We start from the raw sequence: 23,660 nt of genomic DNA on the forward strand, positions 1-23,660 counted from the left end.
CGGGGTGGTGCCCGCTCACGCGTGCGCGCGCGCGCGCGCCCGCCCCGTCACGTGACGCGTCCAAGATGGCGGCGCTGAGGGCGGTAGGTGCTGCCCGCCGGCGCCGTGGCGTGGGGGGGGGGGGGGGGGCGCACCCCGAGGGGCCCCCCCTCGGTGATGGGGGGGACCTCGGGGGGGGGGGGCGGTTTGGGGGGGGCCTGTGCCCCCTCCGCGGCACCCCCGAGGCCGAAAGGGGGGGGGGGGGGAAAGGCCTGGGCGGCTGGGCCCCCCCCCCCCCCAGGCCGAGCACAAATGGGGGGGTCCCTCCCCAGAGCCTTTCTCCCCCTGCGACCCCAAAAGGACGAGCCCCCCCCCCCCCCAATTTTCGCGTGTGCCCCCACTTTGGGGACCCCCTTTTTGCTCCCCCCCCCCCGGGGGTCTCTTCCCTCCCCCCCCCCCCGCTATAATTAAATGGCGATGTGCCCCCCCCCCCCCCCCCCCGGCGCCTCCTGAGCCTCTTTGGGGGTGCGGGGGGCTGAGGCGGCCCCGCTCCTCCCCCCGCAGGTTCTGGGGGGCCGGGGGGGCCGCCCCCCGCGCCCCCCGCCCGGGCAGAGCCGGGGGGCGGCGGCGGGGGGGCTGCTGCAGCGCCTGGGCCGGTGGTTCTACGAGGTGGAGGCGGCGGCGGCCTGGGGAGAGCGGCTGCGGCGGCAGCGGCTGCGGAGCAGGAACGCGTGCGTGGGGCTGGGGGGGGTCCCCGTCTTTGGGGGGGGGTCCCCCGTCTTTGGGGGGTTGGTGCCCCGCTTGTGGGGCGGGAGGGGAGAGGCTGGGTCAGGCTCCCTGCTTGTGGGGTGCAGGGAGAGGGGTGGGATCGGGCCCCCCCCCGTTTGTGGGGTGCGGGTGGAGGAGGCTCGGTCAGGTCCCCCAGGTGTGGGGTGCGAGAAGAGGGGCTGGATTGGGCCCCCCCAACTTGTGGGGCACGGGCAGAGGAGCTGGATCCAGCCCCCTGTGTGTGGGGCGCGGGCGGAGGGGCTGGATTGGGGCCCCCCCCAACTTGTGGGGCGCGAGAGGAGGGGCTGGATCCAGCCCCCTGTGTGTGGGGCGCGGGCGGAGGGGCTGGATTGGGGCCCCCCCCAACTTGTGGGGTGCGAGAGGAGGGGCTGGATCCAGCCCCCTGTGTGTGGGGCACGGGCAGAGGGGCTGGATTGGGCCCCCCAACTTGTGGGGTGCGAGAGGAGGGGCTGGATCCAGCCCCCTGTGTGTGGGGCGCGGGCAGAGGGGCTGGATTGGGCCCCCCAACTTGTGGGGTGCGAGAAGAGGGGCTGGATCCGGCCCCCCACGCGTGGGATGCGGGCGGAGGGGCTGGATCCAGCCCCCTGTGTGTGGGGCGCGGGCAGAGGGGCTGGATTGGGCCCCCCAACTTGTGGGGCGCGAGAGGAGGGGCTGGATCCAGCCCCCTATGTGTGGGGCGCGGGCGGAGGGGCTGGATCCAGCCCCCTGTGTGTGGGACACGGGCAGAGGGGCTGGATTGGGGCCCCCCCAACTTGTGGGGCGCAGGCGGAGGGGCTGGCTCAGGCCCCCCCCGCTCTTGCCCCCCCCCCAGGTACCGCGGCTTCCTCAGGGACACCTACGGGGACAACGTGGCGGCCGCCGTCTTCGCCCTGTCCTGCGGCGGGGGGGTGAGGTGAGCCCCTGCCCCGCTTTGGGGGTGTCCCCCTGCCCCCCGGGGGGGGGGGGGCTCGCCCTGATGCCCCCCCCCGCCCTAGATTTGAGGGGCAGGAGCGCTGGATCCGGCCGGAGGACCGCTGGCGCCCCGAGGTGCTGCGCCTCCGCCACGTCCCCGTGGTGGCCCTGGACCTCAGCGGCTCCCCCCTCACCTACAACGGCTTGGACAACCTGGGTGAGCCCCGGGGACCCCCCAGGGGACCCCCCCTAAACCGCTCAGGGACCCCCCCCCCCCGACCCTGCCTGTCCCCCACCCCAGCGCCGCTGACCCGGCTGCAGCACCTCGACCTGAGCGGGTGCCCCCACCTCGACGACTGGGCGCTGGGGCGGCTGCACGTTTTCGGGGACAGCCTGCGGGAGCTGTCGGTGGCTCGCTGTCCCCGCGTCACCGAGAGGGGCCTGGCCACCCTCCACCACCTCCGGTGAGCAGGGGGGGGGGACGACGACACGGGGACCCCCCCACCCCAGTGCCAGCTGCCCCCCAATCTCTGTCCGTACCCCCCCCAGGGAGCTCCGACGCCTGGATGTGGCGGGGGTGCGGGTGCCCAGCCCGGGGCTGGTCCGTATCCTGCTGGAGGAGATGCTGCCGGGCTGCCAGGTCCTGGGCATGGACCTCGGGGACGGCGCGGGGACGGGGACGCCGCCGGGGCCGGAAAAGCCCCCCGCCTGAGCCCGAGGGGGTTTTGGGGTGCGGAGGGAGCCACGCCGCCCCCCCGAAGCATTAAATGCCTGGCGGCTGCGTGCTGCCTCCCCTCCCTCCGTGGATTTGGGTTTTCTTGGCGCCGATCGACGCGTTTCTCCGCTTTTTGCCCCATTCGGGGTGGCGCTGGACCCCCCCTGGAGTTCCCAGCTTGAAACCAGCTGCTCCTGCGCGTGTTTTGGGGGGCTGATACCCCGTAACGGCCCCCTGGGAACCAGGGAAGCACTGGCTGACCCCCCCCCAGGGGATTTAGTACCCCCCGAGGGGGCTAATCCCCTCTCGAGGGGGTTAATTCCCCCCTCGAGGGGGTTAATCCCTCCTCAGGGGGGTTAATTCCCCCCTCCAACCCTGTTAATCCCCCCCAAAGGGGGTTAATTCCCCCCTCGAGGGGGTTAATCCCTCCTCAGGGGGGTTAATTCCCCCCTCCAACCCTGTTAATCCCCCCCAAAGGGGGTTAATTCCCCCCTCGAGGGGGTTAATCCCTCCTCAGGGGGGTTAATTCCCCCCTCCAACCCTGTTAATCCCCCCCAAAGGGGGTTAATTCCCCCCTCGAGGGGGTTAATCCCTCCTCAGGGGGGTTAATTCCCCCCTCCAACCCTGTTAATCCCCCCCAAAGGGGGTTAATTCCCCCCTCGAGGGGGTTAATCCCTCCTCAGGGGGGTTAATTCCCCCCTCCAACCCTGTTAATCCCCCCCAAAGGGGGTTAATTCCCCCCTCGAGGGGGTTAATCCCTCCTCAGGGGGGTTAATTCCCTCCTCCAACCCTGTTAATCCCCCCCAAAGGGGGTTAATTCCACCCTCAAGGGGTTTAATCTCTCTGCAAGGGGGTTAATTCCCCCCACCAATATGACTAATCCCCCCAAAGAGATTTAATTCCTCCTCCAAGGGGGCTAATCCTCCTCACGGTGGGGTTAATTCCGCTCCCAAGAGGGTTAAATTCCCCCTCCAAGATTAATTATCCCCTCCAGGAGTTTAATCCCCCCTCCAAGAGGGCTTAATCCCCCCTCCAAGGCAATTAATTACCTCCTCAAGGAGTTAATTCCCCCCAAAGGGGGGTTAATCCCCCCTCCAAGGGGATTAATTACCCCTGCAAGGAGTTAATCCCCCTTCCAAGGGGCTTAATCCCCCCTCCAAGGCAATTAATTACCCCCGCAAGGAGTTAATTCCCCCCAAAGGGGGGTTAATCCCCCCTCCGAGGGGATTAATTACCCCCGCAAGGAGTTTAATCCCCCAAGGGGGGCTATTCCCCCCCTCCGAGGGGATTAATTACCCCCGCAAGGAGTTTAATCCCCCAAGGGGGGCTACTTCCCTCCTCCAAGGGGATTAATTACCCCCGTAAGGAGTTTAATTCCCCCTCCAAGGGGTTTAGTCCCCCCTCCAGGAAGCTAAACTCCCCCTCCAAGGGGCTTAATCCCCCCGAAGGGGGTTAACCCCCCTCTCCAAGGCCGCTGTTGCCCCCGGGGGGGCCGTCCCCTTCGGCGACGCACCCACCAGGCAGCCGGGGCGGGCGCAGGCCCGGGTTTATTTTCACTTTTCGAAGTGCTCGAGGGGGTAGTGCTCCCCGTAGTGCTGCAGGTGCTGCTCCAGGGCCGCCCGCTGCCGTCGCAGGTGGGGCGGCATCTCCTGGTAAACGTCGGAGAAAAGGAGCTGCACGTTGGGCTTCGGCTTCCGCTCCGCCTGCTCGAACGCCTCCATCACCTGCGGGGCAGCGGCAGCGCCTTTTCCTCCCCGAAATCCCGGGGATTCCCCTCCCCGAAATCTCGGGGATCCCTCTTCAGAATCCTGGGGATTCCCCTCCCCAAAATCCCAGTGATCCCTCCTTAAAATCCCAGCGATCCCCTCCCCAAAATCCCAGTAATCCCTCCCCAAAATCCCGGGGATTCCCCTCCCCAAAATCCCAGTGTTTCCTCCCCAAAATCCCAGTGGTCCCTCCTTAAAATCCCAGCGATCCCCTCCCCAAAATCCCAGGAATCCCTCCCCAAAATCCCAGTAATCCCTCCACAAAATCCTAGTAATCCCTCCCCAAAATCCTGGGGATTCCCCTCCCCAAAATCCCAGCGGTCCCTCCCTAAAATCCCAGCGGGTGTTTCCTCCTCAAAATCCCCGTGATCCTTCCCCAAAATCCCAGGGATCCCTCCTTAAAATCCCAGTAATCCCTCCACAAAATCCTAGTAATCCCTCCCCAAAATCCTGGGGATTCCCCTCCTCAAAATCCCAGTGTTTCCTCCCCAAAATCCCAGTGTTTCCTCCTCAAAATCCCAGTGATCCTTCCCCAAAATCCCAGGGATCCCTCCTTAAAATCCGAGGGATTCCCCTCCCCAAAATCCCAGGGATTCCCCTCCCCAAAATCCCAGTAATCCCTCCCCAAAATCCTGGGGATTCCCATCCCCAAAATCCCAGCGGTCCCTCCCCAAAATCCCAGTGTTTCCTCCTCAAAATCCCCGTGATCCTTCCCCAAAATCCCAGGGATTCCCCTCCCCAAAATCCCAGGGATTCCCCTCCCCAAAATCCCAGTAATCCCTCCCCAAAATCCCAGTAATCCCTCCACAAAATCCTAGTAATCCCTCCCCAAAATGCTGGGGATTCCCCTCCCCAAAATCCCAGCGGTCCCTCCCCAAAATCCCAGTGTTTCCTCCTCAAAATCCCAGTGATCCTTCCCCAAAATCCCAGGGATCCCTCCTTAAAATCCGAGGGATTCCCCTCCCCAAAATCCCAGGGATTCCCCTCCCCAAAATCCCAGTAATCCCTCCCCAAAATCCCAGGGATTCCCCTCCCCAAAATCCCAGGGATCCCTCCCCCAACTCCCGGGGATCCCCCTGCCGAACTTCCCGGGGGATCGCCCCCGTTACCATCTTGCGGGAGCTCTTGCGCCAGCCCTTCTCCTCCTCCTCGTCCCACCAGCCCCGGCCGAGCATGTAGTGCCGCAGGCGGGAGATGGGGTGATCCTGCTTGTCCCAGTAATTCACCTCGTCCACCGAGCGGTACGCCGAGCTGTCGTCGCTGGTGCTGTGGTGGCCGATGCTGCGGGCGGCGAGGCAAAAAAAAACCCCAAAAAACCCCTTAAAAAGGTGGTTTTGGGGTGCGCCGCCCCACCTTGCTCCCCTCCCCGGCGTACCGGTAGGTCATGGCTTCGATGAGAAAGGGCTGGTTCTCCGCCACGGCGCGGCGCCGGGCTTCTTTGGTGGCGTTATAAACGGCGAAGACGTCGTTGCCGTCCACCCGGATGGACATCAACCCGTAACCGGGACCGCGCGCCGCTGCGGGGAGCGGGGAGGCGTTGGGGTGCAGCCCCGGGAACCCCCCCCCCGCCCCGAAACCCCGCGTCCGTCCCCTTACCGATGCCGTCGCCCCGGTACTGCTCGGAGGTGGGGGTGGAGATGGCGTAGCCGTTGTTACGGCAGAAAAAAATGATGGGGCACTCCAGGGTGGCGGCGAAATTGAAACCGGCGTGGGCGTCCCCCTCGCTGGCCGCCCCCTCCCCGAAATAGCAGATCACCGCCCGGTTGGCGTCGGCGCGTTTGATGGCGTAGGCGGCCCCCACGGCTGCGGGGAGGGAGAGAGGGGGTCGTGGGGGGGCGCTCAGGGGGAAAAGGGGGGGACGCGGAGGGGGACGGGCACCTTGCGGGATCTGGGTGGCCAGCGGGGACGAGATGGTGACGAAATGGCGGTCGCGGCAGCCGTAGTGGACGGGCATCTGTCGGCCCTTGCCGGGATCGCTGGCGTTGCCGTAACACTGCGCCATGAAGAGGTCCAGGGGGTAACCCCGGTACATCAGCACGCCTGGAGGGGGTGGGGGGGGGCACAGCCAAAATTGGGGTGAACCCCACCCCCGTGAGCCCGCTGCCCCCCAAACCGGGCACCGCTCCCCCTTACCCGACTCCCGGTACTGCCCGAACACCAGGTCGGTGTCGTCCAGCGCGGCCGCGCTGCCCACGTGCGTCCCCTCCTCCCCGTAGTTGGTCATGTAGAAGGAGATGCGGCCCTGGGAAGGGGGGGGGGGCGCGGCGTGTTGGGGTGGGGGTCCCCGCTTTTGGGGTGCCCCCCCCCCCCCCCCCTCGCGTCCCTACCTGGCGCTGGGACTCGTAGAGGATGCGGTCCATGGTGTTGAGGAGCGTCATGGTCTTGTAGAGCTTCAGCACCAGCTCCTTGGGCAGCTGCGGGGGGGACGGCGGGGTTTTTGGGGGGCCCCGCTCCCCCCAAACGCGCGGTGCCGCTCCCATGTCCGGGGCGGGGTGGGGGTGGTGGGGGTGCTGCGGGGTTGGGGTCCCGCGTACGCGGGGGGCACGTGTTCGGGGCGTCAGGCGCGTGGAAGTCGCGGTCGGGGTACCGCGTACCTGCTGGTTGCGTGTTCGGGGTGCCACGTGCTCGGGCGTGGCATGTTCGGGGCGTCACACGCCTGGATATTGCATGTTCGGGGTGTCACGTGCCCAGACATTGCATGTTCGGGGCGTCACATGCCTGGCTCTGGCGTGTTCGGGGTGCCACGTGCTCGGGCGTGGCATGTTCGGGGCGTCACACGCCTGGCTCTGGCGTGTTCGGGGTGCTCACATGCCTGGATATTGCATGTTTGGGGTGTCACACGCCTGGCTCTGGCGTGTTTGGGGTGCCACATGCCTGGATATTGCATGTTCGGGGCGTCACATGCCTGGCTCTGGCGTGTTCGGGGTGCCACGTGCCTGGATATTGCATGTTCGGGGTGCCACGTGCCCAGACATTGTGTTTGGGGTGTCACAAGCCCAGCTTTGGTGTGTTCAGGGTGCTCACATGCCTGGATATTGTGTGTTCGGGGTGTCACATGCCCAGACGTTGCATGTTTGGGGTGTCATGTGCCTGGATATTGCATGTTTGGGGTGCCACGTGCCCAGACATTGCATGTTTGGGGTGTCACAAGCCCAGCTCTGGAGTGTTCGGGGTGTCACATGCCCAGACGTTGCGTGTTCGGGGTGTCATGTGCCCAGACATTGCATGTTTGGGGTGTCATGGGCCTAGACGTTGCGTGTTTGGGGTGTGACATGCCCAGACGTTGCGTGTTAGGGGCGTGACATGCCCAGATGTTGCACGCTGGGGGCATGACGTGCCCAGACGTTGCGTGTTTGGGGTGTGACATGCCCAGACGTTGCATGTTTGGGGTGTCATGTGCCCAGACGTTGCATGTTCGGGGCGTGACATGCCCAGACGTTGCGTGTTGGGGCGTGACATGCCCAGACGTTGCACGCTGGGGGTGTGACATGCCCAGATGTTGCATGCTGGGGGCATGACGTGCCCAGACGTTGCATGTTCGGGGCGTGACATGCCCAGACGTTGCGTGTTCGGGGTGTCATGTGCCCAGACGTTGCATGTTCGGGGCATGACGTGCCCAGACGTTGCGTGTTAGGAGTGTGACATGCCCAGACGTTGCGTGTTGGGGTGTGACATGCCCAGACGTTGCGTGTTCGGGGTGTCATGTGCCCAGACGTTGCATGTTCGGGGCATGACATGCCCAGACGTTGCGTGTTGGGGTGTGACATGCCCAGATGTTGCGTGTTAGGGGCGTGACATGCCCAGACGTTGCATGTTCGGGGCATGACATGCCCAGACGTTGCGTGTTAGGAGTGTGACATGCCCAGACGTTGCGCGCTGGGGGCGTGGCGTGCCCCGACGTCGCGTGTTGGGGGCGTGGCGTGCCCCGACGTCGCGCGCCGGGGGTGCCGTGCCCGGGCGCCCCGTCCCCGTCCCCTTTCGGGGCTCACCTGGGGGTCCTCGGCGGGGTTGACGATGTGGCCCTGCCGGTCCATCACCCGGTAGACGGGGATGCCCGAGATGACGTTGGGCTGGATGAATTCCAGCCGGTCGGCGAAATCGGCCGAAGCGCCGGGGAACTGCGGCTTCTCCTCCGGCGAGGGGAACTCCTGCGGCGGGGACGGGGACGGCGGGGTGTCCCCTCGGTGTCCCCCCGCCCCGGCCCGGCCCTCTCCCGCTCCCAAAAACCCCCCGAAAGGGGCCCCAGCGCCTCCCTCCTGTCCCACCCCCTGCAGGACCAATGACCGGGGAGGGCGTGGGACGTGGGGACAGCGGGACGTGGGGACAGCGGGACGACGTGGGGAGGGGACGTGGGGACACGGGGGCATGGGGAGGGGGCGTGGGGACATAGGGATGGGGTGGGGGGACACGGGGGCGTGGGGGGGACGGGGATGGGGGATGCGGGGAGATGAGGACGGGGTGGGGGGACACGGGGACGTGGGGAGGGGACGTAGGGACACAGGGATGGGGGGACACAGGGGTGTGGGGAGACGGGGACCGGCTGGGGGGGACACTGGGATGGGGGGGACGTGGGGAGATGAGGATGGGGTGGGGGGACACAGGGATTTGGGGAGGGGACATGAGGACATAGGGATGGCGTGGAGGGACACAGGGACGTGGGGACAGGGGGACACAGGGATGGGGGGACACTGGGATGCGGAGAGGGGACATGGGGACACGGGGACATGGGGATGGGGGGACACAGGAACAGGGTGGGAGGACACGGGGAGATAAGGATGGGGTGGGGGGGACACAGGGACATAGGAAGGGGACATGGGGACGCAGGGAAATGGGGACACCGGGATGGGGGACACGGAGATGTGGGGAGACGGGGACTGGGTGGGGGGACACGGGGACGTGGGGAGGGAGTGGGGGGACAGAGGGATGTGGGGAGGGGACATGGGGACACAGGGATGGGGCGGGGGGACCCAGGGACGTGGGGACATGGGGATGTGGGGACACGGGGACATGGGGACACGGGGATGTGGGGACATGGGGACACAGGGACGGGGGACATGGGGACGGGGTAGGGGGACACGGGGATGGGGTGGGGGGACACAGGGATATGGGGAGGGGACATGGGGACACAGGGATGGGGCGGGGGGACCCAGGGACGTGGGGACACGGGGATGGGGGACATGGGGACGAGGTAGGGGGACATGAGAACGAGGTGGGGGGACACAGGGCTGTGGGGAGGGGACATGGGGGACACGGGGACGAGGTGGGGGGACCCAGGGACGGGGGGACCCAGGGACATGGGGATGTGGGGACATGGGGATGAGGGGACATGGGGATGGGGTAGGGGGACAAAGGGCTGTGGGGAGGGGACATGGGGACACAGGGATGGGGGACACGGGGATGGGGGGACACAGGGATGGGGGACATGGGGACGGGGTAGGGGGACACGGGGATGGGGTGGGGGGGCACAGGGACGTGGGGAGGGGACATGGGGACACAGGGACGTGGGGACCCAGGGATGGGGGACATGGGGACGAGGTGGGGGGGCACAGGGACGTGGGGACACGGGGACACAGGGATGGGGCGGGGGGACACAGGGACGTGGGGACACGGGGATGGGGGACACAGGGATGGGGTGGGGGGACACAGGGACGTGGGGAGGGGACATAGGGACCCAGGGACGGGGTGGGGGGACCCAGGGACATGGGGACACGGGGATGGGGGACACGGGGACGGGGTGGGGGGACACGGGGATGTGGGGACGCGGGGACACGGGGACACCGAGCCCCGGGGACGGGGTGGGGGGACCCAGGGACATGGGGACATGGGGACCCAGGGACATGGGGACACGGGGATGGGGGACACGGGGACGGGGTGGGGGGACACGGGGATGTGGGGACACGGGGACACCGAGCCCCGGGGACGGGGTGGGGGGCCGCGGGGCCGGTCCCGGTGCCACTCACGGCGGTGCTGAGGCGCCGGGCCGGGCCGGAGCCCGGGGTCCGCAGGAGCCGCCAGCGGAGCGCCCGCAGGGCCGCCATCGCCGCCATCTTCCCGGGGGCGTGGCCAGGCGGGGCGTGGTTTGCGTCCGAGGGGGCGGGGCGCAACCCGGAAGCGGAAGCGGCGGCCATGGCGGCGGAGGAGGAGGAGAAGATGGCGGCGGCGGCGGCGGCGGGCGGCGGGTGTTGCCTGCGGCCCTTCTCCTGCGAGCAGGGGCTGCTGTCGCGGCCCGACGGCTCGGCCGCCTTCCTGCAGGGTGCGCCGGGCCGCGGGGGCCTCGCCTCGCCCCTAACCGGCCCCGCGGCCTGGTTCCCCCCGGGCCTCCCCTCACGCCTCACCCGCGGCCTGCTCCCCCCCGGGCGTTCCCGGTTCTCCCGTCGGTGACCGCCCCTCTCCCCCTCCGTTCCCTCAGGCGATACCTCGGTGCTGGCCGGGCTGTACGGCCCCGCGGAGGTGAAGGGAAGCAAGGAGCTGCCGGACCGGGCGGCGCTGGAGGTGCTGCTGCGGCCCAAGGTGGGGCTGCCAGGTGGGTGCCCCCCTCCTCCGGCCCTGCCGCCTCCCGGGAGGGGCCCCGGAGCCACCGGTTGAGCCCTCCCCGGGCTTCCCGCTGCTTTCCGCAGGCGTGACGGAACGCAGCCGGGAGCAGCTCCTCCGGCAGACCTGCGAGGCCGTGGTTTTGGGGGGGCTGCACCCCCGCACCGCCATCACCCTCGTCCTGCAGGTGCTCAGCGACGCCGGCTCCGTATCCTCAGTGGTGGTGGTGGTGGGGCGGCTCCGAGCCGTGGTTTTGGGGGGGAAAGAGGGGGGGTCCGTGTGTTTTGGGGGGGTCAGAGCTGTGTTTGGGGGGTCCTTGACCCCCCCCCCGCCCCAGCTTCTCTCCTGCTGCCTGAACGCCGCTTGCATGGGGCTGCTGGACGCGGGGCTGCCCCTCTCCTCCCTCTTCTGCGGCGTCACCTGCGCCCTCGACCCCAACGGCGTCATCGTCCTCGACCCCACGACCTGCCAGGAGCAGGTGAGCGGCCTGGGGGGGGGGTCCCCAAAACCCCTGGGGTCCCCCCCCGACCCCCCCTGACCCTCTGCTCTTCGCAGGAGGCTCGCGCCGTCCTCACCTTCGCCATCGACAGCGCCGAGAGGAAGGTGCTGATGGCCACCACCAAAGGCAGCTGCTCCGTGGAGGAGGTGAGGGGTGCGGGGACCCCCGGGGAGGGGGTTTTGGGGTGCGGGGACCCCCGGGGAGGGGGCCGTCCCACCCACGGCGGCGTCCCCGCTTTCCCCCCCCCTCCCCAGATGCAGCAGTGCCTCGCGGCGGCCCAGCGCGCCGCCGACACCATCTTCCGCTTCTACCGCGACTCCGTCCGGCGCCGATACTCCAAATCCTGACGCCGGGGAACCCCCCCCCAACCCGGGGCAACCGGACTGAGCCCCCCAACCCGCCCCGGGCCCCCCCAGCAGTCAGTAAAGGACCCCCGCTCCCCTCCGCTGCGCCTCTGAGTCCATCCAGCGCCGCACGGGGCCCCCCAAAAGGCTCCCGCACCCCCAAATTAAGTGGGACACCCAAGATGGCGGCGTCCATACCCACCGGTACACCCAAAATGGCGGCCCCCCCCAAGTTATGGGTGCTGCCACACTGTGACCTTCCCAAGATGGCGGCACCCAGAAGTTACAGACGCCGCCGTACTGTGACCATCCCAAGATGGCGGCGTCCACCCGTACACACAAGATGGCGGCTCACACGCAGGGGCGCTGCCGCACTGACCGCCCCAACATGGCGTCGCCGGAAGGGGCGTGGTTTGGCCCGCCTTGCTGGGCGGGACTAGCGGCGCGACGGCCAATGGAGCGGTGGCGTTGGGACGGCAGGCGCGTTGCCGTGGCAACGGGCCCCGGAAGTGCGTGTGTGTTGTGTGTGGGGGGGGGTCGTAGCGTGTGGCGGCGCCGAGCAGCGGGGGGGTGTGTGGGGACGGGGGGGGAATGGGGCGATAACGGGGGGAAATGGGGGCGAAATGGGGGGTGCGGGGGTGCCGGGGGGGGGGGCGTGGGGGGAAATTGGGGCGAAATGGGGGGAAACGGCGGGGCAGCGGGGGGTATGGGGGCGAAATGGGGGGGCACTGGGGGGTGTGGGGGCGAAATGGGGGGGTGTGGGGGGAAATGGGGGCGAAATGGGGGGAAACGGGGGGCAGTGGGGGGTATGAGGGCGAAATGGGGGGGTGGGGGGGGGAAATGGGGGCGAAATGGGGGGAAACGGGGGGACAGTGGGGGATATGAAGGAAATGGGGGGTGTGGGGGTGCAGAGGGGGGTATGGGGGCGAAATGGGAGGGATATGGGGGGTGTGGGGGGGAAATGGGGGCGAAATGGGGGGAAACGGGGGGGCAGTGGGGGGTATGGGGGCGAAATGGGGGGGAAATGGGGGCGAAACGGGGGGAAACGGGGGGGCAGGGGGGGGTATGGGGGCGAAATGGGGGAAGAAATGGGGGGTGTGGGGGCGAAATGGGGGGAAACGGGGGGGTATGAGGGGGAAATAGGGGGGATATGGGGCGAAATGGGGGGTGTGGGGGTGCAGAGGGGGGTATGGGGGCGAAATGGGGGGGCAGTGGGGGATATGACGGGGAAATGGGGGTGCAATGGGGGAAACGGGGGTGCAATGGGGGGATATGGGGGTGAAATGGGGTGCAATGGGGGGATATGGGGGTGAAATGGGGTGCAATGGGGGGATATGGGGATGAAATGGGGGAAATAGGGATGAAATGGGGGTGCAGTGGGGGGATATGGGGGTGCAATGGGGGGAAATAGGGATGAAATGGGGGTGCAGTGGGGAATAGGGGGGAATGGGGGTGCAGTGGGGGATATGGGGGTGCAATGGGGAAATAGGGGTGAAATGGGAATGGGGGTGCAATGGGGGATCTGGGGGAATATGGGGGTGCAATGGGGGATATGGGGGTGCAGTGGGGTGCAATGGGGAATATGGGGGTGCAATGGGGGATATGGGGGGAAATGGTGCAATACGGGTGAAAATAAGGTGCAATGGGGGATACGGGGGAAATGGGGGTGCAGTGGGGGAAATGGGGAGCAGTGGGGGAATAGGGGTGCAAAGGAGGGATTTGGGGGGAAATAGGGGTGAAATGGGGAAATAGGGGTGCAGTGGGATATGGGGGTGCAGTGGGGGGATTTGGGGGGAATAGGGGTGAAATGGGGGAAATAGGGGTGCAGTGGGATATGGGGGCGATATGGGGGTGCAGTGGGGGAAATAGGGGCGATATGGGGGTGCAGTGGGGGGATTTGGGGGGGAGTAGGGGTGAAATGGGGGAAATAGGGGTGCAGTGGGATATGGGGGTGCGGTGGGGGGGAAATAGGGGAGATATGGGGGTGCAGTGGGGGGATTTGGGGGGGAGTAGGGGTGAAATGGGGGAAATAGGGGTGCAGTGGGATATGGGGGCGATATGGGGGTGCAGTGGGGGGAAATAGGGGCGATATGGGGGTGCAGGGGGGGGAATAGGGGTGAAATGGGGGGAGATAGGGTGCGGTGGGGGTGCGGGGGTGCGGTGGGGGTTTGGGGGTGCAGCGAGGGGCCCTGCCGTCCCCGCAGGCATGGCGGAGGTGCACCTGATCGGGCAGATCGTGGGGGGCAGCGGCTTCCCCCCAGCGCCGCCTCTTCTGCAAGTGGGGGCTGCAGGCCGGTGAGCGCGGCGGGGGGCGGCGGGGGGCGGCGGGGGGCGGCGGGGGGGGCAGCGGGGCGACCGTGACCTCGTCCCCCCCTCTTCCGTCGCAGGCGGCGCCTGGAAGCTGCTCTCGGGGCTGGGGTCCGGCCAGACGCAGGTGGACGACCCCCAAGCCGACGACGTGGCCTATTGGTGCCACCCCCTCGACGTCCACTGGGCCACCAAGGGGGCTACAAGGTACCGCGGGTGTCCCCCCGCGTCCCCCCCCGCGTCCCCCCCGCGTCCCCCCGCGTCCCTGACGCCCCCCGTCCCCTCCAGGTTGGCCCAAGCTTCACCTCCAGGTCTGGCACCAGGACGATTTGGGGCGCAGCGAGGTGTTGGGCTACGGTTTTTGCCACGTGCCGGCCACCCCTGGCTACCACGCGTTGGCCTGCGTCACCTGGCGGCCCCGGGGGACCTGGCGGGAACGCCTGAGCCGTCGTTTGGTGGGGGGGGGGTCCCCAACTCCGCAGCCCCGAAGCCCTCGCCGTCGGCGCCGCCGACCGGTTCCGCCTGCGCACCGAGGCCGCCGGCACCGTCCACCTGCAGCTGGGCGTCCTGCTGCGGCACTTCGGGCGCTACGGCGTCGAGTGCTAGCGCGGCGGGGGGCGGCTCCCAGGAGCGGGGCGCGGGGGTCCCCCGGGAACGGGACACTGGGGTCCCCTGGGATTGGGACGCTGGGATCCCCCGGGAATGAGACATGGGGGCCCCCTGGGATTGGGATGCTGGGGTCCCCCGGGAACGGGACACTGGGGTCCCCTGGGATTGGGACGCTGGGATCCCCCGGGAATGAGACATGGGGGCCCCCTGGGATTGGGATGCTGGGGTCCCCCGGGAACGGGACACTGGGGTCCCCTGGGATTGGGACGCTGGGATCCCCTGGGAATGAGACATGGGGGCCCCCTGGGATTGGGATGCTGGGGTCCCCCGGGAACGGGACACTGGGGTCCCCTGGGATTGGGATGCTGGGGTCCCCCGGGAATGAGACATGGGGGCCCCCTGGGATTGGGATGCTGGGGTCCCCCGGGAACGGGACACTGGGGTCCCCTGGGATTGGGACGCTGGGATCCCCTGGGAATGAGACATGGGGGCCCCCTGGGATTGGGATGCTGGGGTCCCCCGGGAACGGGACACTGGGGTCCCCTGGGATTGGGACGCTGGGATCCCCTGGGAATGAGACATGGGGGCCCCCTGGGATTGGGATGCTGGGATTCCCTGGGAATGGGACGCGGGGGTCCCCTGGGATTGGGACACTGGGGTCCCCTGGAGCCAGGGAGTGGGGTCCCGTGGGAATGGGATGCTTGGGACCCCCAGGGGCTGGGGTCCTGTGGGGACAGGACACCAAGGCCCCCCGGGAATGGGATACTGGGGTCCCCCGGGAACGGGACGCTGGGGTCCCCTGGGATTGGGATGCTGGGGTCCCCTGGGAATGAGACACGGGGGTCCCCTGGGATTGGGACGCTGGGGTCCCCTGGGAATGAGACACGGGGGTCCCCTGGGATTGGGACGCTGGGGTCCCCTGGGAATGAGACACGGGGGTCCCCTGGGCACAGGACGCTGGGGTCCCCTGGGATTGGGACGCTGGGGTCCCCTGGGCACGGGACACTGGGATCTCCTGGGAATGGGACACTGGGTGTCCCTGGGATGTGACAGTGGGTGTCCCTGGGGACAGGGGGTGGGGTCCCCTGGGCTTGGGACACTGGGGTCCCCTGGGATTGGGACGCTGGGGTCCCCTGGGCACGGGACACTGGGATCTCCTGGGAATGGGACACTGGGTGTCCCTGGGATGTGACAGTGGGTGTCCCTGGGGACAGGGGGTGGGGTCCCGTGGGGACAGGACACTGGGATCCCCTGGGAATGGGACACTGGGACCCCCCCGGGACAGGACATCGGGGTCCCCCGGGCACGGGACACTGGGACGGGACACCAAGGTCCCCTGGGAATGGGGGTCCCTTGAGGATGGGACACTGGGATCCCCTGGAATGGGATGCTTGGGACCCCTCGGGACAGGACATCGGGGTCCCCCAGGCACGGGACACTGGGATCTCCTGGGAACGGGACACTGGGGTCCCCTGAGATGGGACAGGGGATGGGGGACAGGACACAGGGCTCTCCTGGGAATGGGACACTGGGATCCCCCAGGATCGGGACACTGGGGTCCCCTGGGGCCAGGACATCGGGGTCCCCTGGGAATGGGATGCTTGGGACCCCCAGGGCCAGGGGCTGGGGTCCTGTGGGGACAGGACGCCAAGGTCCCCCGGGAATGGGACGCTGGGGTCCCCCGGGACTGGGACACTGGGATCCCCCGGGACTGGGACACTGGGATCCCCTGGGATTGGGACGCTGGGATCCCTGGGATTGGGACACCGGGTGTCCCTGGGGCCAGGACATCGGGGTCCCCTGGGAATGGGATGCTTGGGACCCCCAGGCCCAGACACTGGGATCCCCCAGGGATGGGACACTGGGATCCCCTGGGATTGGGACACCGGGGTCCCTGGGAATGGGACACTGGGATCCCCCGGGATTGGGACACCGGGGTTCCCAGCACTGGGACACTGGGATCCCCTGGGATTGGGACACCGGGGTCCCCGGCACTGGGACACTGGGATCCCCCAGGGATGGGACACTGGGATCCCCGGGATTGGGACACCGGGGTCCCTGGGATTGGGACACTGGGATCCCCCGGGATTGGGACACCGGGGTTCCCAGCACTGGGACACCGGGGTCCCTGGGATTGGGACACTGGGATCCCCGGGATTGGGACACCAGGGTCCCCAGCACTGGGACACGGCCCCCCCCGCCCCTCGGGGGGGGCTTTTCGCCGCCGCCCCCCATAAACCCCCGCTTTGCCCCATTTCTGCTTCCCGGTGCTGTGGTTTTTCGGGGGGGGGGGGGCTCTTTGGGGGGGGTCCCGGCCACCCACGTCGCGGGGGGGGGGAGGAAATGTCCCAGACGTCTGGGTGCTGGGGGGTCCCCGCCCCCTCGCGGGCCGTGACTCAGTTTCCCCCCCCCCCCCCCCAAGCCCCCACGGCGGCACCGCCCCCTCCCCCCCTTCCCCCCCCCCCCCCCCCGCGCCGTTTCCTGGGTGGGGCCGCCCCGTTCCGGCCTCAAAACCCGCGCGGGGGGGGGGGGGGGGGAGCGGAGCGGAGCCGGCACCGAGCAGCGGCGGCGGCGGCGGGGGGGGGGGGGGGACCGGTTGCGTGCGCGTTTGGGGGGGGGTCCCGGTGCCGGGATGGAGCTGGCGGTGCTGCTGGCCGTGCTGGGGGCGGCCCGGGCTCTCTCCACGTGCCGCTCTTTAGATTTAGAAGCCGCTCGCCAAAAGCGAATCGAAGCCGTTCGGGGACAAATTTTAAGTAAACTCCGGTTACCGGCTCCCCCCCCCCGCCGAGGCCCCGGCGCGGGCGCTGCCCGAGGAGGTGCGGGCGCTCTACAACAGCACCCGGGAGCTGCTGCGGCAGCGCGCCCGCCTGCGCCCGCCCGAGGACCCCGACGAGTACTACGCCAAGGAGCTGCACCGCTTCCCCATGGAGCCGCCCGGGGAGGGTGAGCGGGGGCAGCCCCCGGGGGCGGCGGGGGGGGCTGGGGGGGGCGCCCCGGGCCGCCGGCACCCCGGGGAGGGCGGCGGGAGCGATGCCGGGGAGGCGGCGGTGGCCGGAGGCTCGGGGCGGGGGGGGGGGGGGGGGCCTGGGGCTCCCGTGGCTCGGAGGCTTGGGGGCCCCCGTGGCTCGGAGGCTTGGGGCCCCGTGGCCCAGACCCCCGTGGCTCGGACGCCTGGGGCCCCCGTGGCTCGGACCCCCGTGGCTCAGACACTTTGGTCCCCATGGCCCAGACCCCCGTGGCTCAGACGCCTGGGGCCCCCGTGGCTCGGACCCCCGTGGCTCAGACACTTTGGTCCCCGTGGCCCAGACCCCCGTGGCTCGGACGCCTGGGGCCCCCGTGGCTCGGACCCCCGTGGCTCAGACACTTTGGTCCCCATGGCCCAGACCCCCGTGGCTCGGACACTTTGGTCCCCGTGGCCCAGACCCCCGTGGCTCGGACACTTTGGTCCCTATGGCCCGGACCCCCGTGGCTCGGACACTTTGGTCCCCGTGGCCCAGACCCCCGTGGCTCGGACACTTTGGTCCCTATGGCCCGGACCCCCGTGGCTCGGACACTTTGGTCCCCGTGGCCCAGACCCCCGTGGCTCGGACACTTTGGTCCCTATGGCCCGGACCCCCGTGGCTCGGACACTTTGGTCCCCGTGGCCCAGACCCCCGTGGCTCGGATGCTTGGGCCCCCGTGGCTCGGACCCCCGTGGCTCCAATGCCTGGGTCCCCCCGTGACCCAGACTCCCGTGGCTTGGATGCCTGGGGCCCCAGTGGCTCCAACGCCTGGGTCTCCCGTGGCCCAGACTCCCGTGGCTCGGACACCTGGGGCCCCCGTGGCTCGGACACTTTGGTCCCCATAGCCCAGAACCCTGTGGCTCGGACGCTTGGGGCCCCGTGGCCCAGACCCCCGTGGCTCGGGCACTTGGGTCCCCCGTGGCCCAGACCCCTGTGGCTCAGCCACCTGAATCCCCCATGGCCCAGACCCCCGTGGCTCGGATGCCTGGGTCCCCCATGGCCCAGACACTTGGGTCCCCCGTGGCCCAGACCCCCGTGGCTCGGACGCCTGGGTGCCCCGTGGCCCAGACACCTGGGTCCCTCATGGCCTGGACCCCTGTGGCTCGGACACCTGGGTACCCCGTGGCCCAGATGCTTGGGTCCTTTGTGGCCCGGACCCCCGTGGCTCAGACGCCTGAGTCCCCCCTGGCCGGACGCTTGGGTCCCTTGTGGCCCAGACCCCCGTGGCTCAGATGCCTGGGTCCCCCGTGGCCCAGGCACCTGGGTCCCCCCTAGCCCCGACCCCTGTGGCTCGGACACCCGGGTCCCCCGTAGCCTGGACCCCCATGGCCCAGGAGCCTGGGTGCCCCGTGGCCCCGGCGCCTGGCTCCCCCCTGTCCAGGCGCCTGGGTCCCCCGTGGCTCAGACCCCCGGGTCCCCCCTAGCCGGCCCCCCGTGGCCCGGCCGCTTGGGTGCCCGGTGGCCCCGGCGCCTGGGTCCCTCCCGGCCGGCCGCCTGGGTCCCCCAGCAGCTCCTCCCGGCCGCGGCGGCGCTCAGGGATGTGCCGGACGTTGTGGTTTGCTGAGTAATTCCCGGCTCTGAGGGAGCTTTGTTGAGCTGCGGGAGGCCTGGCTGGGCCCGCGGCGCCCCGCCGGGCCGGGGCGGGGGGTGGCCGTGGGGACGCCTGGGTCCCCTGGGGGGGGGGGGGGGGCGCGGCGCCCACACCGCGGCCTCGGGGCGCCCACGGCCGCCCCTCCGAAACGGGGGTCCGGCCGCCGCATACGGTGGGGAGGGGGGGGGTAAAGCAAACCGCGGCGGCCATCACTCCGCTCCAGAGTGAACGGCGCGAGGTGCTGACGGCGCCGTCCCCGCAGGCCCGCTGGAGCACTGGCGCCCGACCAGCCGCAGCACCTTCTTCATCTTCAACGCCTCGCGGGTGCGGGCGGAGATCGGGCGCGAGGCGCTGCTGCACCGGGCCGAGCTGCGGATGCTGCGGCAGCGGGCGGGCGCCGAGAGCCTGGGGGTCGAGCAGCGCCTGGAGCTCTACCAGGTGGGGACGGGACGCGGGGACCCCGCGGGGACCCCGCGGGCGGGGGGGGCTGCGGCGGGGGACGGCGCCTGGCAGCGGGGACGCGGCGGCTTTGGGGACCCCGTGGATGCGCTTTGGGGGGGACGCGGCGGCTTTGGGGACCCCCAGGGGTGCAGCTTGGGGACATGGGGGGTTTTGGGGGACCCCCCTGGCCATGGTTTGGGGACATGGGGGGGGTTTGGGGGACCCCTTGGCCATGGTTTGGGGACATGGGGGGGGCTTTGGGGACCCCCTGGCCAGGGCCTGGGGACATGGGGGGTTGTGGGGACCCCCAGGCCATGGTTTGGGGACATGGGGGGGGATTTGGGGCCCTGCCGGGTTTGGGGACCCCCATGGGTGCAGTTTGGGGGACCCCCTGGCCACGGTTTGGGGGACATGGGGGGTTTTGGGGACCCCCTGGCCACAGCCTGGGGACATAGGGGGGGGTTTGGGGGACCCCTTGGCCATGGTTTGGGGACATCGGAGGGTTTTGGGGACCCCCTGGCCACGGCCTGGGGACATGGGGGGGGGGATTTGGGGCCCTGCCGGGTTTGGGGACCCCCAGGGGTGCAGTTTGGGGACCCCCTGGCCATGGTTTGGGGACATGGGGGGGGTTTGGGGACCCCCTGGCCATGGCCTGGGGACATGGGGGGTTTTGGGGATCCCCTGGCCACGGTTTGGGGACAGGGGGGGGTTTGGGGGACCCCCTGGCCATGGCCTGGGGACATGGGGGGTTTTGGGGACCCCCTGGCCACGGTTGGGGGCCCCCACCCACGGCGGGGGGGTCCGCAGGGCTACGGCAACGCCTCGTGGCGCTACCTGCACGGGCGCTCGGTGCGGGCGACGGCGGAGGAGGAATGGCTCTGGTTCGACATCACCGACGTCGTCCAGCAGTGGCTCGGCGGCATGCGGTGAGGGGGTCCCCGTCCCCCCCGCCCCCCCCCCACCTCGGGGGGCCCCCCCCCGGGCCCCCCTGACGCCCCCCCCGCCCCGCAGAGCCCCTGGGCCTGTTCAAGCTGAGCGTCCACTGCCCCTGCGAGCCGGGCGCCGGCGGCGCCGACGACATGCGCGTCTCCATCGAAGGTAGCGCGGGGTTTGGGGGGACCCCCGCCCCCCCCCCCCCCGCCCCCCCGGGGGTGTCCCCCCCCCCCACCCCGCTGTCACCCCCCCCCCCGGCCCCGCAGGCTTCGAGCAGCAGCGGGGGGACATGCAGAGCATCGCCAAGAAGCACCGGCGCCTGCCCTACGTCCTGGCCATGGCGCTGCCGCCCGACCGCGCCAACCAGCTGCACAGCGCCCGCCGCCGCCGCGCCCTCGACACCGACTACTGCTTCGGGTCAGCCCCCCCCCGCCGCTGGGGACCCCCCCCGACCCCCGGGAGGGCTGGGGACCCCCACAAACCCCCCCAGAGCCCCCCGGGAGGGCTGGGGACCCCCAAAGATACTTGGGACCCCCCCGGGAGGGCTGGGGACCCCCCCAGACCCCCCGAGTCCCCCGGGAGGGCTGGGGACCCCCCAGAGACCCCCCGAGACCCCCGGGAGGGCTGGGGACCCTCACAGACCCCCCCGAGATGGCTGGGGACCCCCCCCGAGACCCCCAGGAGGGCTGGGCCCCCCCCCAGAGACCCCCCGAGACCCCCGGGAGGGCTGGGGACCCCCAGAGATGCTTGGGATCCCCAGGGATGCTTGGGACCCCCCTGGGGAGGGCTGGGGACCCCCAGAGACCCCCCCCAGGGACAGCTGGGGACCCCCAGAGATGCCCAGGCCCCCCAGGGAGGGCTGGGGACCCCCAAAGATGCTTGGGACCCCCAGGGATGCTTGGGACCCCCAAAGATGCCCCACTCCCCGCAGGGAGGGCTGGGGACCCCCAGAGACCCCCCCAAGTTCCCCCAGGGAGGGCTGGGGACCCCCAAAGATGTCCCAGGGGAGGGCTGGGACCCCTAAAGACACCCAGGTCCCCCAGGGACAGCTGGGGACCCCCAGAGAGGCCCGGGCCCCCCAGGGAGGGCTGGGGACCCCAAAGATGCCCCAGTCTCCACAGGGAGGGCTGGGGACCCCCCAGAGACCCCCCAAGTTCCCCCAGGGAGGGCTGGGGACCCCTAAAGACACCCGGGTCCCCCCCCGGGAGGGCTGGGGACCCCTAGAGATGCTTGGGGATCCCCAGAGATGTCCCAGAGAGGGCTGGGGACCCCTAGATATGTCCCCAGGAGGCCTGGGGACCCCCCGGGAGGGCTGGGGACCCCTAGAGATGCTTGGGGGACCCCTAGATATGTCCCCGGGAGGGCTAGGGACCCCCCGGAGGGCTGGGGACCCCTAGATATGTCCCCAGGAGGCCTGGGGACCCCCGGGAGGGCTGGGGACCCCTAGAGATGCCCGGGGACCCCCAGAGATGTCCCCGGGAGGCCTGGGGACCCCCCGGGAGGGCTGGGGACCCCTAGATATGTCCCCGGGAGGGCTGGGGACCCCCCAGGAGGGCTAGGGACCCCCCGGGAGGGCTGGGGACCCCTAGATATGTCCCCAGGAGGGCTGGGGCCCCCCGGGAGGGCTGGGGACCCCTAGATATGTCCCCGGGAGGGCCGGGGACCCCCAGGAGGGCTAGGGACCCCCCGGGAGGGCTGGGGCCCCCCGGGACACCCCCTGCCCCCCAGGACGGAGGAGAAGAACTGCTGCGTGCGGCCGCTGTACATCGACTTCCGGAAGGACCTGCAGTGGAAGTGGATCCACGAGCCCAAGGGCTACATGGCCAACTTCTGCATGGGCCCCTGCCCCTACATCTGGAGCGCCGACACCCAGTACACCAAGGTGGGCCCCGGGCGGGGGGCCGGGGGGTCCCGGGGAGGGGGCTGCGGGTCCTGGGGAGGGTCCTGGGGGTCCCTGGGGGTCCTTGGGGAGGGGGCTGGGGGTCCTGGGGGGTCCCTGGGGAGGAGCTGTGGGTCCTGGGGAGGGTCCTAGGGGTCCCTGGGGGGTCCTGGGGAGGGGGCTGCGGGTCCTGGGGGTCCTGGGGAGGGGGTTATGGGTCTTGGAGGTCCCTGGGGAGGGGCTGGGGGTCCCTGGGGGTCCTTGGGGAGGGGGGCTGAGGGTCCTGGGGAGGGGCTGGGGGTCCTGGGGGGTCCTGGGGAGGGGCTGGGGGTCCCTGGGGGTCCTTGGGGAGGGGGCTGAGGGTCCTGGGGAGGGGCTGGGGGTCCTGGGGGGTCCTGGGGAGGGGCTGGGGGTCCCTGGGGGTCCTTGGGGAGGGGGCTGAGGGTCCTGGGGAGGGGCTGGGGGTCCTGGGGGGTCCTGGGGAGGGGCTGGGGGTCCCTGGGGGTCCTTGGGGAGGGGGCTGAGGGTCCTGGGGAGGGGGCTGGGGGTCCCTGGGGGTCCCTGAGGAGGAGCTGTGGGTTCTGGGGGGTCCTGGGGGGTCCTGGGGAGGGGGCTGAGGGTCCTGGGGGTCCCTGGGGGTCCTTGGGGAGATGGGGGGGGGGGGCGTGCAGGTCCCAGGTGTTTGGGTGCCTGGGGAGGGGGCCGGGGGTCCCGGGCACCCATCTCCGGGGGGGGGGGGCTGGGAGGAGCTGGGGGTCCCGGCAGGACCCCCCCCCCCCCCAGCGGGGTCCCCAGGGAGCGTGGGGGGGGGTGGTGTGTGTCCCTGCCCCAGGGGGGGTTCCCCTGACGCGGGGGGGTCTCTGGGGGGGCCCCCCAGGTCCTGGCGCTGTACAACCAGCACAACCCGGGGGCCTCGGCGGCGCCCTGCTGCGTCCCCAGACCCTCGACCCCCTGCCCATCGTCTACTACGTGGGGCGCAAGGCGCGGGTGGAGCAGCTCTCCAACATGGTGGTCCGCGCCTGCAAGTGCAGCTGACCCCCCCGGGGCCCCCCCGGGGCCCCCCCGGGACCCCCCCGCCCCCCGCCGCCCCCCGCCGCCAATAAACCTTATTTAATTTTTAGCCACTTCTCTTTTTTTTTTTCTTTTTTTTCGTGTGGCGCGGGGACTTTTTGGCTCCGCTTCTGCTTTTTTCAGCAAGGGGGGGGGGGGGGGATGGGGAGCAGACATAAGGGGGGGGGGCAGGGAGGCAGAGGGGCGCAGGCTTTGGGGGGCCCCCCCAGCCCCCACGCAGCCCCCTTGGCCGGGGCCCCCGGCGGCGGCCGCGCCGGCGGGGGCGGAAGGGCCCCAGGATGGATTAAAAATATCTTTCCGGAGGAGGGAGATG

General features: G+C 70.0%; 5 protein-coding genes across 7 annotated transcripts; 4 read left to right on the forward strand and 1 right to left on the reverse strand.

Annotated features, from left to right (window-relative positions):
- The first annotated feature begins 57 nt into the window (after nucleotides 1–57).
- DMAC2 (distal membrane arm assembly component 2) lies at nucleotides 58–2,450 on the forward strand. 2 transcript variants are annotated; one of them, XM_082333583.1, is made up of 6 exons: nucleotides 58–83; nucleotides 544–710; nucleotides 1,580–1,660; nucleotides 1,743–1,876; nucleotides 1,961–2,123; nucleotides 2,209–2,450. In XM_082333583.1, the coding sequence occupies exons 1-6, from the start codon at nucleotides 66–68 to the stop codon at nucleotides 2,369–2,371; spliced, it is 726 nt and encodes a 241-aa protein (XP_082189709.1). In that variant the 5' UTR covers nucleotides 58–65; the 3' UTR covers nucleotides 2,372–2,450. The 2 variants fall into 2 exon arrangements, with proteins under 2 accessions (XP_082189709.1, XP_082189708.1); XM_082333582.1 differs by having other exon boundaries at nucleotides 1,743–2,123.
- A 1,459-nt stretch (nucleotides 2,451–3,909) lies between these two features.
- Nucleotides 3,910–10,188, reverse strand: BCKDHA (branched chain keto acid dehydrogenase E1 subunit alpha). The gene is made up of 9 exons (XM_082333475.1): nucleotides 10,101–10,188; nucleotides 8,130–8,288; nucleotides 6,468–6,554; nucleotides 6,274–6,382; nucleotides 6,019–6,180; nucleotides 5,737–5,943; nucleotides 5,516–5,657; nucleotides 5,250–5,421; nucleotides 3,910–4,098 (listed from the first exon to the last, which is right to left on the reverse strand). Exons 1-9 carry the CDS (start codon nucleotides 10,185–10,187, stop codon nucleotides 3,928–3,930), a joined length of 1,296 nt encoding a protein of 431 aa, XP_082189601.1. The 5' UTR covers nucleotide 10,188; the 3' UTR covers nucleotides 3,910–3,927.
- Nucleotides 10,189–10,264: 76 nt separating this feature from the next.
- On the forward strand, nucleotides 10,265–14,020 carry EXOSC5 (exosome component 5). Of its 2 annotated transcripts, XM_082333587.1 has the most exons (8): nucleotides 10,265–10,393; nucleotides 10,550–10,663; nucleotides 10,758–10,879; nucleotides 11,009–11,149; nucleotides 11,227–11,316; nucleotides 11,425–12,023; nucleotides 13,719–13,809; nucleotides 13,902–14,006. In XM_082333587.1, the coding sequence occupies exons 1-6, from the start codon at nucleotides 10,267–10,269 to the stop codon at nucleotides 11,515–11,517; spliced, it is 687 nt and encodes a 228-aa protein (XP_082189713.1). In that variant the 5' UTR covers nucleotides 10,265–10,266; the 3' UTR covers nucleotides 11,518–12,023; nucleotides 13,719–13,809; nucleotides 13,902–14,006. The 2 variants fall into 2 exon arrangements, with proteins under 2 accessions (XP_082189713.1, XP_082189712.1); XM_082333586.1 differs by lacking the exon at nucleotides 13,719–13,809 and having other exon boundaries at nucleotides 13,902–14,020.
- On the forward strand, nucleotides 13,721–14,563 carry B9D2 (B9 domain containing 2; the record flags this gene model as incomplete). Its single annotated transcript, XM_082333588.1, is given in 6 exon segments — nucleotides 13,721–13,768; nucleotides 13,770–13,809; nucleotides 13,902–14,017; nucleotides 14,019–14,028; nucleotides 14,110–14,279; nucleotides 14,281–14,563. Coding segments are annotated over 6 exon segments (531 nt in total). The 3' UTR covers nucleotides 14,428–14,563.
- A 2,455-nt stretch (nucleotides 14,564–17,018) lies between these two features.
- On the forward strand, nucleotides 17,019–23,337 carry TGFB1 (transforming growth factor beta 1). The gene is given in 10 exon segments (XM_082333476.1): nucleotides 17,019–17,202; nucleotides 17,204–17,373; nucleotides 19,286–19,461; nucleotides 20,272–20,382; nucleotides 20,384–20,390; nucleotides 20,476–20,562; nucleotides 20,664–20,814; nucleotides 22,126–22,279; nucleotides 23,154–23,205; nucleotides 23,208–23,337. Coding segments are annotated over 10 exon segments (1,152 nt in total). The 5' UTR covers nucleotides 17,019–17,062; the 3' UTR covers nucleotides 23,312–23,337.
- The last annotated feature ends 323 nt before the right edge of the window (nucleotides 23,338–23,660 follow it).

The sequence above is a fragment of the Platalea leucorodia genome (assembly GCF_965183815.1).
Source record: "Platalea leucorodia genome assembly, chromosome: 26".
NCBI lineage: Eukaryota > Metazoa > Chordata > Aves > Pelecaniformes > Threskiornithidae > Platalea > Platalea leucorodia.